The 14,861-nt window shown below is 34.4% G+C and overlaps 2 protein-coding genes across 2 annotated transcripts; both read left to right on the top strand.

The window, feature by feature from the left end:
• The first annotated feature begins 10,002 nt into the window (after positions 1-10,002).
• On the top strand, positions 10,003-14,824 carry LOC128182340 (brain tumor protein-like). Its single transcript, XM_052850938.1, has 2 exons — positions 10,003-10,354; positions 12,899-14,824. Exon 2 carries the CDS (start codon positions 12,981-12,983, stop codon positions 13,785-13,787), a length of 807 nt encoding a protein of 268 aa, XP_052706898.1. The 5' UTR covers positions 10,003-10,354; positions 12,899-12,980; the 3' UTR covers positions 13,788-14,824.
• On the top strand, positions 10,302-11,813 carry LOC128182338 (uncharacterized). Its single transcript, XM_052850935.1, has one exon. It carries the CDS (start codon positions 10,570-10,572, stop codon positions 11,422-11,424), a length of 855 nt encoding a protein of 284 aa, XP_052706895.1. The 5' UTR covers positions 10,302-10,569; the 3' UTR covers positions 11,425-11,813.
• Positions 14,825-14,861: the final 37 nt, after the last annotated feature.

Below are 14,861 nucleotides of genomic sequence, written 5' to 3'. Positions count from 1 at the left end.
TTCCAACGGAAGACCTTATTGTTTTCGTTCGGTTTCTTTTTCCCTATTATTATTATTTTTTTTTTCTTACAAAATTTGTGCAGGCGATTTCTCGGAAATGGCTGAACCGATTTTCGTGAAACTTTCAGATCTAATAGATATTAGACCGAACTTAATATACATTTTTTTATTTTGATGACGTCATTTCCGTTCTTGAGAAAATGACGTTTTAGCGATTTTCAGAGGGTCGGCTTGTCCAGGGATCTCCTCCTAAACGGTAAAAGATATTGAGTTCAAACTTTCAGGGATTGTAGGCAAGAGATTGTAGATGTGCAATTTGGCATTCATATTTATCATGCTCAAAAGGCGTTAAAGCTCGCCCGGTCCCGAAAATTGAGACTTAAAAAACGTCGTGGTTTTTTATTGTTTTCTTAGTTTATCTCTTTTCTGAAAAATATTTTGTAAATACATGTAATGCAAAAAAAGTTTATATTTACAAGACCTTTCATTTGATAACAAGAAAAAGGGGCTGGCCCCTAAAATTAGGGAACCAAACGGCTCTAAAGTCTTTAATCTGTAGCCCTTTACTGAGAGATATTTTGTGAAATGTTATAGAAGCAAATATGTTTATCTCACAGTTATGTATCCAAGCAGTGTAATGATTTTGTCATGTATTACGTAATTAAGGGTTTTTGGGGCCAAAAGTCCAAAATTCGATCATCCATATCTCAGAAAGGAAAAATATTTTGTTATTTAACACAGAAGAAAAGTTGTTCAAATTATTGTTCTTAACAATATGCAACCTTCAAAATTGTGTTAAACGGCCCCTATAAGGAGATAAGGGATCGGCCCCTAAAACCTTCTTTCTCATATATCTCCAGAATGGTAACAAATTTCTTAACACTTTTGAACAAAATTTGTTTAGAATTAAATTACCTTTCATTTGATATCAAGAAAAAGGGGCTGGCCCCTAAAATTAGGGAACCAAACGGCTCTAAAGTCTTTAATCTGTAGCCCTTTACTGAGAGATATTTTGTGAAATGTTATAGAAGCAAATATGTTTATCTTACAGTTATGTATCCAAGCAATGTAATGATTTTGTCATGTTTTACGTAATTAAGGGTTTTTAGGGGCCAAAAGTCCAAAAATTTGATCACCCATATCTCAGAAAGGAAAAATATTTTGTAATGCAACACAGAAGAAAAGTTGTTCATATTAATGTTCTTAACAATATGCAACCTTCAAAATTTTGTTAAGCGGCCCCAATAAGGAGATAAGGGATTGGCCCCTAAAACATTCTTTCTCATATATCTCCAGAATGGTAACAAATTTCTAAACACTTGTCGAATAAAATTTGTTTAGAATTAAATTACCTTTCATTCGATATCAAGAAAAAGGGGCTGGCCCCTAAAATAAGGGGACCAAACGGCTCTAAAGTCTTTAATCTGTAGCCCTTTACTGAGAGATATTTTGTGAAAGGTTATAAAAGCAAATATGTTTATCTTACAGTTATGTATCCAAGCAATGTAATGATTTTGTCATGTATTACGTAATTAAAGGTTTTTAGGGGCCAAAAGTCCATAATTTTGATCACCCATATCTCGGAAAGGAAAAATATTTTGAAATGCAATACAGAAGAAAAGTTGTTCAAAAAGATGTTCTTAACCATATGCAATCTTCGAAATTTCGCCAAACGGACCCTATAAGGAGATAAGGAATTGGCCCCTTAAACCTTTTTTCTCATATATCTCCAGAACAGTAATGAATTTTTAAACACTTGTTGACAAAATGTTTTCAGAATTAAATGTCCTTTCATTTGATTCCAAGAAAAAGGGGCTGGCCCCTTAAATTAGGGGATCAAAGGGCTCTAAATTTTTTATCTATAGCCCTTTAATGAGAGCCATTTTGTGAAAGGTTATTAATGCTAGATTAGGTATAATACGTTTCTATATCCTAGCAATATAATGATTTTCTCTTGCGTTACTCAGTTAGGGTCTTTAGGGACCAGATGTAAACAAAATTATTCTTTTCAATCTTGATTGAAGGAAATGCAAGCATTGAAAAAAGCAATGTAATAGAACTTATAAAAAGCGATGCAATGAAGCATATTTACTTCATTCCTTTTTCCATATCATGTTTTGTTGTCGAAAATCTAAGTCGATGATGTCATATTTTCTTCTAAAAATCGGACGGAAGACCTCCTCGTTGCTCGCAACGAGATCGTGTCTAGTTATTATTTTTTTTTCTTACAAAATTTGTGCAGGCGATTTCTCGGAAATGGCTGAACCGATTTTCGTGAAACTTTCAGATCTAATAGATATTAGTCCGAACTTAATGTACATTTTTTTATTTTGATGACGTCATTTCCGTTCTTGAGAAAATGACGTTTTAGCGATTTTCAGAGGGTCGGCTTGTCCAGGGATCTCCTCCTAAACGGTAAAAGATATTAAGTTCAAACTTTTAGGGATTGTAGACAAGAGATTGTAGATGTGCAATTTGGCATTCATATTTGTCATGCTCAAAAGGCGTTAAAGCTCGCCTGGTCCCGAAAATTGAGACTAAAAAATGTCGTAATTTTTCATGGTTTTCTTAGTTTATCTCTTTTCTGAAAAATATTTTGTTGACACATGTAATGCAAAAAAAGTTTATATTTACAAGACCTTTCATTTCATATCGAGAAAAAGGGGCTGGCCCCTTACATGAGGGGACCAAAGGGCTCTAAAGTCTTTCATCTGTAGCCCTTTACTGAGGGATATTTTGTGAACAGTTATAGAAGCAAATATGTTTATTTTACAGTTATGTATCCAAGCAATGTAATGATTTTATCATGTGTTACGTAATTAGGGGTTTTTAGGGGCCAAAAGTCCAGAATTTTTATCACCAATATCTCAGAAAGGAAAAATATTTTTAAATGCAGTATAGAAGAAAAGATGCTCAGAATGATGAATTAAATCATATGCAATTTTCAAAATTTCGTTAAATGGCCCCTATAAGGAGTTTGGGGATCGGCCCCTAAAATGTTCTTTCCAATATATCTCAAGAACGGTAATGAATATCTAAACAGTTGTTGAACAAAATGTATTGAGATTTAAATGACCTTTTATTTGATATCAAGAAAAAGGGGCTGGCCCCTAAATTTAGGGGACCAAAGGGCTCTAAAGTCTTTTATTTGTAGCCCTTTACTGGGGGATATTTTGTGAACGATTATAGAAGCAAATATGATTATCTCACAGTTATGTATCCAAGCAATGTAATGATTTTATCATGTGTTACGTAATTAGGGGGTTTTAGGGGCCAATAGTCCAGAATTTTGATCACATATATCTCAGAAAGGAAAAATATTTTGAAATGCAGTATAGAAGAAAAGATGCTCAAAATGGTGTATCAAATCATATGCAATTTTCAAAATTTCGTTAAATGGCCCCTATAAGGAGTTAAGGGATCGGCCCCTAAAATGTTCTTTCCCATATATCTCAAGAACGGTAATGAATTTCTAAACAGTTGTTGAACATAATGTGTTGAGATTTAAATGACCTTTTATTTGATATCTAGAAAAAGATGCTGGCCCCTTAAATTAGGGGACCAAAGGGCTCTAAAGTTTTTTATCTGTAGCCCTTTACTGAGGGATATGTTGTGAACGGTTATAGAAGCAAATATGTTTATCTTACAATTATGTATCCAAGCAATGTAATGATTTTATCTTGTGTTACATAATAAGGGGGTTTTAGGGGCCAAAATTATAGAATTTTGATCACCAATATCTCAGAAAGGAAAAATATTTTGAAATGCAGTAAAGAAGAAAAGATACTTAGAATGGTGTACTAAATAATATGCAATTTTCAAAATTTCGTTAAACGGCCCCTATAAGGAGTTAAGGGATCAGCCCCTTAAACGTTCTTTCCCATATCTCTCAAAAACGGTAACGAATTTCTAAACAGTTGTTGAACAAAATGTGTTAAGATTTAAATGACCTTTTATTTGATATTAAAAAAGGGACTGATCCCTAGAATGAGGGAACTAAAGGGCTCTAAAAATTTCAACTGTAGCTCTTTACTGAGGGAAATTTAATGAAAAGCTACAGAAGCAAATATGTTTATCTTACAGTTCTGTATCCAAGTAATGTGATGATGTATTCATGTGTTATGGAATAAGGATCTTTTAGGGGTCATGAGTCCATAAACCAGCTATATCTCAAAAATGAAAATATTTTGAAATGCAGTGTAGAAGAAAAGATGCTCAAAATGATGTACTTTACAAAATGCAACCTTCAAAATTTGGTTCAGCGGCTCCAATAAGGAGGTAAGGGACTGACCCCTAAACTTTTTTTTCTCAGATATCTCAAGAACGGTGACGAATTTCTAAACACTAGTTGAACAAAGCTCTTATACCTGAAACAAAATAGTATCTGGCCCTTAGAATGTAGACCCGGTTTTTCTATTCTCAATCATGTTTAGCTGTTAAATAGCAAAATCAAGATCGAACATGTATCTCAAATTCTAAAATCAGACGGAAGACCTCCTCGTTGCTCGCAACGAGATCGTGTCTAGTTCATCTTCTTTTTCTTCTTTCCTGCTCTGAACTTGTTTCTCAGAGATGGCTGAACAGAATTGTACAAAACACTAGGATATGATAGGCCTGCATATCTAGTTGTGCACCATGGTTTGATTTTTCTCATTTTGGGTTAGACAACCACTTTTCGGGGGAGGGGGGGGGGGAGGGGGGTGTCAAAAGGGTGGGGGGTCTAACATTGAACCTTGTAGGAAGAATCGTAGACTCTATTGTAAATGGTAACTTGAAAACGGACAAAGATAATAATATAGGGTTTTCATAATCATATATTGGCTGTTACTGGCAATATATAGGGTTTATTAGATCTGACCCCTGGGGTCATCCCCAACCCCCAGGAATTTGAAATTACCATATATCTCAGAAACTGTTATAATCATGACCCCGAAACCATATATATTCATGTTTCTGATGTCAAGGAGCATCAAATGTTATGTAGGTCATGGGCCCTGTGGGTGGTCCTGACCCCCTCAAACAGCAAGTCCCTTAATATCTTCAAAACAGTTGAGATCCCCACCCTTAAACCATATATATTCTTGTTCCTTGTGTCAAGGGGCATAAAACGGTATGTAGGTCATGGGCCCCGGGGGTGGTCATGACCCCCCTTGAACAGGAAGTGCCCGAATATCTCGAAAACGGTTGAGATCCCCACCCCTTAACCGTATATATTCTTGATCCTTAAAGGGCATCAAAAGGTATATACCGGTAGGTAATGGGCCTCAGGGTTAAATTTAATTTTTCAAAACTGTAATGCACATCTATGGAACAGTTCCTATCATATCCCAAGATATGATGTGTCTATCCATTAAATCATAAAAGGAGTTCTAGGATCTATGTTTTTTTGAAGTGATAAACGTCAATTTTCTGCTACTTTTTGACTCCTGGATGAAATTTAAATTTTGAATACCTTACTGCACATCTATAGAACAGTCCCTATCATATCCCAAGATATGATTGTCTATCCATTAAATCATAAGAGGAGCTCTTGGATCAATGTTTGTTTTTTTAGTGATAAACGTCAATTTTCTGCTACTATTTGACTCCCTGGATGAAATTAAAATTTTTAAAACCTTATTGCACATCTATAGGACATCCCAAATTATATCCCAAGAGATTACGAAGCTACTCCAAAAGTTGTAAGAGGAGTTCTGGGAACCATATTTTTTTTTTGCCAAAAAACGTCATTTTTTGTTGCCCACTGATCCCCTTAATAAAAAAAAAAATTCTGGAACCTGATCACGCCTCAATATGACACCCCCAATCATATTCTAGAAGATCATTTGGCTACTGCCAAAAAAAATGACGTTTTTGAAACCAGTTTTTTTGTAAAAAAAAAAACACGTCATTTTTTAGCCATTAAATGACTCCCAGGACAAAATTTGAAATTCCGAAACCTTATTGCGCATCTATAGGATACCCTAAAACATATTCCAAAAGATGATTTGTCTACTGTTGAAAATGTAGGAAGAGTTCGAGGAAGAAGGTTTTTTGTGAAAAAACGTCATTTTTTACAAATTATTTGACCCCCAGGACTAACAGAGAATTTTTGAAACCTTTTTACAAAACAACATGATACCCCAAATCAAACTCCAAGAGTTCAGTTTGCTGGTTTATAAGATGTAGGAGCAGTTTGAGAAAGTAAAACGTGACAGACGGACGGACGGACGGACGGACAGACGGACAGATGGACGGACGGACGGAACAGGGTAACAACAATATACCCGAACTTTCTTTAGAAAGTGCGGGTATAATAACAACTTTCATCTTTATCAGAAACATTCGGGTTTTTTTTAATACGGCATGTACCATGTACGTAGACCTATTCTGACTGCTGTGCCTGAGTACATGTATGACAACAACACACAAGGGATTTTTTGTGTAAATAACACTGCACGCTGTTAAAATTTAAAATAATCCATTATAATATATAAATATAGACTATATGTATAAAGTACCAGTTTTTAAAAATGTACATCTGCGTCATGATCCTCCAGACGACTTTTCGTAATTGTACACCGAACCCTACCTTGAAATGTACACTAGCCCCCCCCCCCCCCCCATTGTTTTTAGAATTTTCCTGTACAAAATTAACTAAAACAAACCTTTATATATTAAAGTTAGTGTAGTTATCATATTTGATTTATTGGCAGTCAATTACTAGCTTTAATATCAGAAATATGTATCAAATTTGGGATGAACAAAAATCCTTGCGGCTTGCGCAGATCAAGAGGGGAGGGTGGGTGCCAGATCATCTGGAACCATCCCCTCCTCCCACAAGGATAATCAAAACGTGTAAGATTCATAGTTAAGATACCGTAAATAGGCGTCAGAATCTCTGGCAAACAAATATATTCCTTGGAACACTCCCTACCCCTTTGGAAACAGGCATGCACGTAGCATCTTTTTTAAGTTGGGGGAGGGAAGGGGGCAGAATCAACCAAAAAATCTTGACATGCCAAAAAAAACCCCCACAAACCAAATTCACAAATAATAAAAATCCTAATCCCTGGGAGGAGGGTGTGTGCGTATACCTATAACTTCAATTTCATTGTTAATTTCCTTATTTTCACTTCCAGTTTCTACATGCTCTCAAAAACGTCAGGGGGCACACTCATTGTTAATTCCATTTTTTATATAAATTGAGAAAAAATGTTTGCTACGAGAAGGGAGATATTTTGTTTTGAATTTTAATTTTCCCCATCGATCGACTTATCTAGGGCTTTTGCTTTTCATTGTACTTTCTTCATTTCATTTTTCAATGTAAGTTCTGATATAATTAAAATACTCCTTTTTACACTGATAGAAAGTTGTATAAAATTAAGTCACTGTTTCATGAATAATTCAGTGGCGTATAGCGTCCATATTAAGGCAAAAAGGCAAATGCCTACACATAATTTTGTAAAGCAAAATTTAAACATTTGTTTCGATTTTAAAACTATAACAAAGTTGACTTTAAATCTGACCTGTTTTGAAAACTGTCCGGTTCATTTACAGAGAAGCCATCAGATCCTTTGTAGAACAGAACAGAACAGAAGCAACAACAAAAAAATAATAATAAAAGCGTCCATTAATATTACAGTACACATGCGATTGCATTGCGAAAGTATTAGCTGCAGATCTGTAGCCTTCGGTCTGAAAAAATTCGGACGACGCTGCCCATCCGAAATTTTTCTGACCGGGAGCTACGAAAGTGTTAACTTTAATTCACGAAGAGCTGAATTTGAAGGGTTTTTATTTCCATTAAAAACCTTTAAAACTCTTAGCAATGTATTAAAACATGATATATTATATATTCGATACTTAAATTAAGATTACTTTTGCGATTTAACTGAATTTTATGAAAAGACAACTTTCTGAACAATAAATACCTTTATATGGTCTGGTCCCTTGAATTAACGTTCACCTTGTCATGCCTATGCGATAAAACTTTTTTTTTTTATTAAAGGGCTGAAAACATGTAAATGTGGCGTATCGATTATGAAAAAGAAGTTGATATAGAAGTACACTGTACGCTATATGATGTAGTTAGATATTTCATTTAACACGCCAAGAGGCATAACTCATATCTTCAAAATAGAGGACTAACAATTGATGTAATTAGTTTCAATTAGCTAGCGTTTTTCACAGGAAATTGAACGTTGCATATGTCCAATGCAAACATAAGGGGAAGCAGGCCTATACATGTACACTGAATGTAATTATTAAAAACCTTTGGTGATTCATGCGGGATATGACCGGTTGCGACATTACAGAAAAAAAAATACATAACCCGCGTTAGCCCGATGGATGGATTTAATAATTGTTCCTTTTGTGTTTTATATTTTCTAACTAGATTAATGATCATATTAAATAAAAAAAAATTACCATATTTATTAACACATAATTAGTAAAAATCATGTAAGTATATAAATAACTCTTACGCAGAATCCATACGCCTGCCTAGAAAATCTATACGCCTAGCGTTTACCTAATGGATTGGATGATTTTAATCTTTTTACCGGTTAACAATATAGTATTTTATTTCACTGTACTAAAAAAATAGCATTGATAAAAAGTAGACTTTTCATTTATTCCCTGACGCAAAATTAGAAAAAATGCGCGAAGGACTAAAAATAGAGGGAAAACTCTATAACGCAGAATTCCTACCATGCTTCCGACTGTCGATTAAAAGTGCACGCTTGCCATTTTATTTATGTCATTTTTATTTGTAATAACTAATTTATGAATTACTTTAGATTGTTTTAGAATTAACATTTTGCCTTGTATTTAAGTTCAGAACTTAACTTATTTATTGTTGCGGTTAATTTATTATATTACATGAAGTCTTGCGATACGAGTTTGATATAGTCCGTTTACCACCCACTTTTCAGTATAACCTAGTTCTACTATTTTGATTATTATACCTGTCACTGAAACTTTTATGCTAAACTAAGAATTATATTACATTTGATTTGTGTATAGATTTGTGGACAAGTCTATACGGAACACCCAAGGAATACATGTATACATGTGTACACACTTTTACGAATACCTATATTAATGGATGACACGGTTTTTTCATTAATATATATTTTTTTCAATCAACTGTTTACTTAATCATAGAATAAGAATTCAATAAGAATTAGTGTGTTTTAAAGAGGGGTGTGCTATTCAGCTCATGGAAAGTATGTGGGTGAAAATAATCTACAATTAAAGCCAAACAATTTTGTTACACCAACTCCAAACATTAATGAATTGTGACTGATTCAAATATTGAATGAAATAAAATTTTTAATGAGTTATGCTAGTATATTTTTGTTATTGAATTGTTGTTGTTAGCAAGAACATTGATATTGAAGTATCCTAGTCTACGGCAGCTTACTGATCACGAGGGTCGATCGATCTATAAAACTGTTCCACGATCTTTGGGTTTATAGACCAATCCTCTTTTAAATGTTTTCTGAATACTGGATGAAAACTGTCTTTTATATTAATTAATGTAAACCAACAGGAATCGTGATATCAGTGGTTTCCTATATTCGGAAACCCATATAATAAAGAGAGGGCTTTGAAAACGTACATAATTATATAGTTGTTAGCTTGTCAATTCTCAGCAAGGAATCAAGCTGTTTTCTTGAGATTTCCATTATATTCCCCCAATTAATTCGGAAACCCATGAAAAAATATATGTGAAAAGTAATGTTTTACTCAAATGTTTCCGACTTCTTATTTTATCGAATTGTTCATAACTGCTAGAATCATGCATACAAATATGTATATCTATAAAAATACATCTCTATCTCGCAGTCAGGCGCTTTACGCGAGATACAGAGCTCACAATCTTTTAAAATGTAAGAAACTGGCAGGCAGTGTTTTGATTATTTTATGTATATTGAATAAAGAATAGAAATTACACGTACGGTTTCAAACTTTGAATTAGACAACCATTGAACACCGATTACCTGTATTCAGAAGGATGTAGCAATCAGAAAAATATTACCACGGTATTTCACAAATTTAAACAAAAACCATTGCACAAGCATTGTTTACAAAGCAATGAATGATACATGAAGTTTTCGTATCTGTTTAAAACCTCGAAACTGGCATTCACCTTTTTGTCTCTTAGTATGTTTGTCAAATGTAAACATTTATATGCTTCGTTCTAGTTGACGTTTAAAGTTCTTTGGTACATGGCATTTAAATCAATCGCGCGACCTTATAGTTACCAGATATAATCAACACCTGGAACTATGCACGTTTGTTTATAAACATCCAGAACCCGCCATGTTGGATTGTGAAGCCCAGTAGTTGATCAGTGGATCTGAATTAGGTATGTTCTTCAATTGACTTATTAATAATTGTTTTGACATCTTTTTATACTACTGAATGAGTAAATCTGGTGAATTTGTTTCACCTTGAAAAAAAAGTTAAGTAAAGGTGTATTTGAGAAATAAGAATTCGATATACAATAAAGGTCAGGGTTAAACACATCATGAAATTCATTTAATACATAAGAATAATACAACAGAATAACAAGAGTACAGCATGTCGACCAATGGAGCAGTGTCCTCTCCCTCAGGCAGGTCATTTATTGATGAACCCCGGGCAATCACAGCTATAGAAACAGACATGGAGTATACAATACTATACGGTGTAGCGTGTCTAAGTGATACAGAGGTATGGACACGGGGTGGTAACAACATGAAGATGAACCTCTACAACCTCCGGGGGGAACTAGTTAAGTCCATCCGAACCAAGTCAGGAAACGAACCACGGGACATAACAGTGACAAGGAGTGGGGATCTAGTTTATACTGATAGAGATGATAGAACCGTGAACATAGTGAAGAATACACAGATACAGACAGTGATCAGACTAGAGGAGTGGGTTCCTCGTGGTGTCTGTAGTACCTCCTCTGGTGACCTCTTGGTTGTCATGGACAGTGATGATAAACAAACAAAAGTTGTGTGTTACTCTGGCTCCACAGAGAAACAAAGCATCCAGTTCGATGACAAAGGACAACCCCTCTATTCAATTGGTATGGATAAATACATTAGTGAGAACAGGAACCTAGATATCTGTGTATCTGACCGTGATGCCCGTGCAGTAGTGGTGGTCAATCAGGCCGGGAAACTCCAGTTTACCTACACTGGTCCTCCCCCTACTACCAAAGGATCATTTGATCCATGCGGTATCACAACAGACAGCCAGGGCCGGATTCTGATATCAGACAAAATGAAGTACCGTATCCACATCCTGGATCAGGATGGGCAATTCCTCCGTTACATTGACAAATGTGGTTTAGATCATCCATGGGGTTTATGTGTAGACACAAGAGACAACCTGTTTGTGGCTGAAAGGTACGAAGGTAGAGTGAAGAAAATACAATACTACATGTAAATGAAGTAACTGCACAAAATTCATGTTATGAAAACAACCAAGTACAAAGATACGATGCATATTACATATGTATAGAAGATAAAATGTGAATTTATTGAATGCATAAATTAGATGTAAATATGTCCATTCTGTATTTCATATTTATTTTGTGTAAAGACTGCATGAAATGACGTTTATGTTTATTGTATTTATCTATTGTATTCATTGTACATGTACATAAGTTGAGAATATTTTGTGTTTATGATGTAAAGATTGCAATCATTGCAGATGAAATTCTTCAAACGTTTATTATTCGATCACATCATTTTACCAATATCATACCTTCGTATCCTATATGAAACATGTATTACATGTAACACCTGAACATATATATTAAAATATTTACATTTTCAACTGCCTTTGTCTTTGATAACATTAGGAATCAATTTTAAAGCCTCAAGCCCAATAATAATTTTATAAAAGATGTGTGACACAACATGGGCATGTCATATAACATAACAGCGTAGTAATACGTTGCACATGTTCCATTAAAAAATCCTTTTTTAAAAGTGTACAAATTGGAAATAATACAAATATAAGTAATAAGGAATCATTCTTTGAATATTATGATGTGATAATTTCGGTCGGAACGTGGTCAACTCTGTTATAAAGCCCTTCGTTCTTTATTGGATTTGACCATGCCCCGACCGATATTATAACCTCATAATACTCAAAGAAAGATTCCTTATTCCTTAAATGTAACCACTCTTTGACAGTTTTTTTTTAAACTTCAGATTGCGCTGTAGACTTTCACTTCACGTGCATCATTGTTGTATGTCATTGAACGATACGCATTTAAAATTCATAATTGTTGTTATTTTGCATGAATTATCACGAACTGACTATTCACGTAAAGTATATGTAAACCAATTGATTGTGTTCATGAAGTATTTTTACTTGTAACTACTGTAATAAGAGTAAATTTCGCCTAGTGTTATATTCGTCCCGACCTCATTCAATTGCATTCAGTTTCCCTGACAAAGTTGTGTTTAAAAAGAAAGAAGAATAATTTGAGCCAATGCAATTTGCCAAGGCTTAAATTCGCCCGTAGACAAGAAGGACGAAATGGCAAAAATATAACGGGGGCGAATATTTCCTTGTATATACAGTATATTAAATGACCAATATTATATATAAACACAATCTTCTCATTATTAGATGCGGGATAAAACGCCATTACAGAAAAAATAGATAACACACGTTGGTGGACTATCTTTCTTTGGGGGGCAATGGTCGCTTTATGCATATACCTTGTCTTCTTAACCCGCATTGTTTTGTTGTTACGTCTTTAGTTAAACATAATAATCGATTTGAAAGAGTTACTAAATTATTGAAAATGTACACCGGTAGAATAGCCGAATCGTCCTATATATGAATTGAAGTTTAACATCATCATGATTATTTATTGAAGTCCATGATTTTTACCACACTTTAGGCCTCAAGAAATCCACAAAGATCAGCCTGTTGAACAGTTTGGTTCTCTGTCAGCGGAGACCTCTCCCCTGGCCTGGTCACTGATGGATGTACCGCGGGTTATCACATCTATAGACACAGGGTATGAGTATGGAGTATATGGTGTGACGTGTCTGGATGATACAAAAATATGGACCCATAGTGGTGGTGACAACATGATGAACCTCTACAACCACCAGGGGAAACAAGTGGAGTCAATCCAAACAAAGTCAGGGAACACTCCAACAGACAAAGCAGTGACAAGGAGTGGGGATCTAGTTTATACTGATTACAAAGATAGAACTGTGAACAAAGTGAAGAATACACAGATACAGACAGTGATCAGACTACAGGGGTGGAAACCTCATGGTGTCTGTAGTACCTCCTCTGGTGACATCCTGGTTATCATGGACAATGATGATGATAAACAAACAAAAGTTGTGTGTTACTCTGGCTCCACAGAGAAGAATAGTATTCAGTACGATGACAAAGGACAACCTCTCTATTCCTCTGGCTACTATAAATACATCAGTGAGAACAGGAACCTAGATATCTGTGTGTCAGACTACGACGCCCGTGCAGTAGTGGTGGTCAATCAGGCCGGGAAACTCCGGTTTACCTACACTGGTCCTCCCCCTACCACCAAAGAATCATTTAATCCACGCGGCATCACAACAGACAGCCAGGGTCGGATCCTGACAGCAGACTGTGACAACCAAAGTATCCACATCCTGGATCAGGACGGACAGTTCCTCCGCTACATTGACAACTGTCATTTACAGCGTCCATGTGGTTTATGTGTGGACACCAGAGACAGTCTCTTTGTGGCTGAGTTAACAGGTATAGTGAAGAAAATTGAATATGACATGTAAATTAAAGGGAACTAGACACATTTCAGGTCAAAATCTTTATTTTTTTTATTTTTTATGCATAAAATAGCTTACCTATGTTATTTGAGTGATTCGCCAAAATTTGACTGTTAGTATTCAAGTTATAAGAGAGATACAGATGTAAGAATTCATTGTTATGTAAACAAAGCTCGAGTCTTATACTTGTTTACAAATAATGTAAAGCAAGGAATTACCATTTCTTTGACAAACTGACTCGTGGCAAACAAAATAAACTGATTCAATTTGTTTTTAAATAATATTATCAACAGAAAAAGCAACATTTGATTAAAACTTATGTCAATAAGACACACATGTAAACAATAACAAGACTCAATATTTGTTTACAAAACAAAGAAAATCAAACTCAATATCTCACTTTTAACTCAATAATTTACTTTCAAATTTTGACAAGGCATTTAGAATACCCATATTAACCATTCTAAACATTAAAAACAGAACAATAAAATTTAGAATTTTGAGCTCAAATTGTGTCCAAGTCCCTTTAAATAGCTGCATAAATTATATGTAAACAAATGAACCAAATATATATTTTATTCTGTGTGTAGATATTACATGTAAAGAAACTATTTACATTGCACCTGAATATATTGTGTACATAGATGACAATACTGGGTGTTTATATTGTAAAGATATTTATCATTACAGATAAAATATATATAATCAGTCTAATCGGGTCATGTAAACTTTTTTTAACAATGAAGGCTGTGTTTATATTTCTTATGAAACATGTATCACATGTAAACAACCTGACCTATCTATTAGATGTAAACAAATTGTTCACTGTACTTATATAACGGGTAGGTTTCCATGTATTTAATTATATTGCATGAAATCAAACTATGTGCGTTTTAACACCAATGATTTTATGCAAACAATTTGGTTTTTTTTCATATTACATGTAGACTGACTATTCTTGTATATGTAAACAAAATGACCGAGTTTATGTAATTCTTTCCATGTATATTAAATGACTCAATATTCATTTTCATATGAACAAACTCTGTTTGTTTTTACTAGACATATATAGGATATATA

Source organism: Crassostrea angulata, chromosome 4 (genome assembly GCF_025612915.1).
Source record: "Crassostrea angulata isolate pt1a10 chromosome 4, ASM2561291v2, whole genome shotgun sequence".
Lineage (NCBI taxonomy): Eukaryota > Metazoa > Mollusca > Bivalvia > Ostreida > Ostreidae > Magallana > Magallana angulata.
This window is presented reverse-complemented; position numbering and strand designations above follow the sequence as displayed.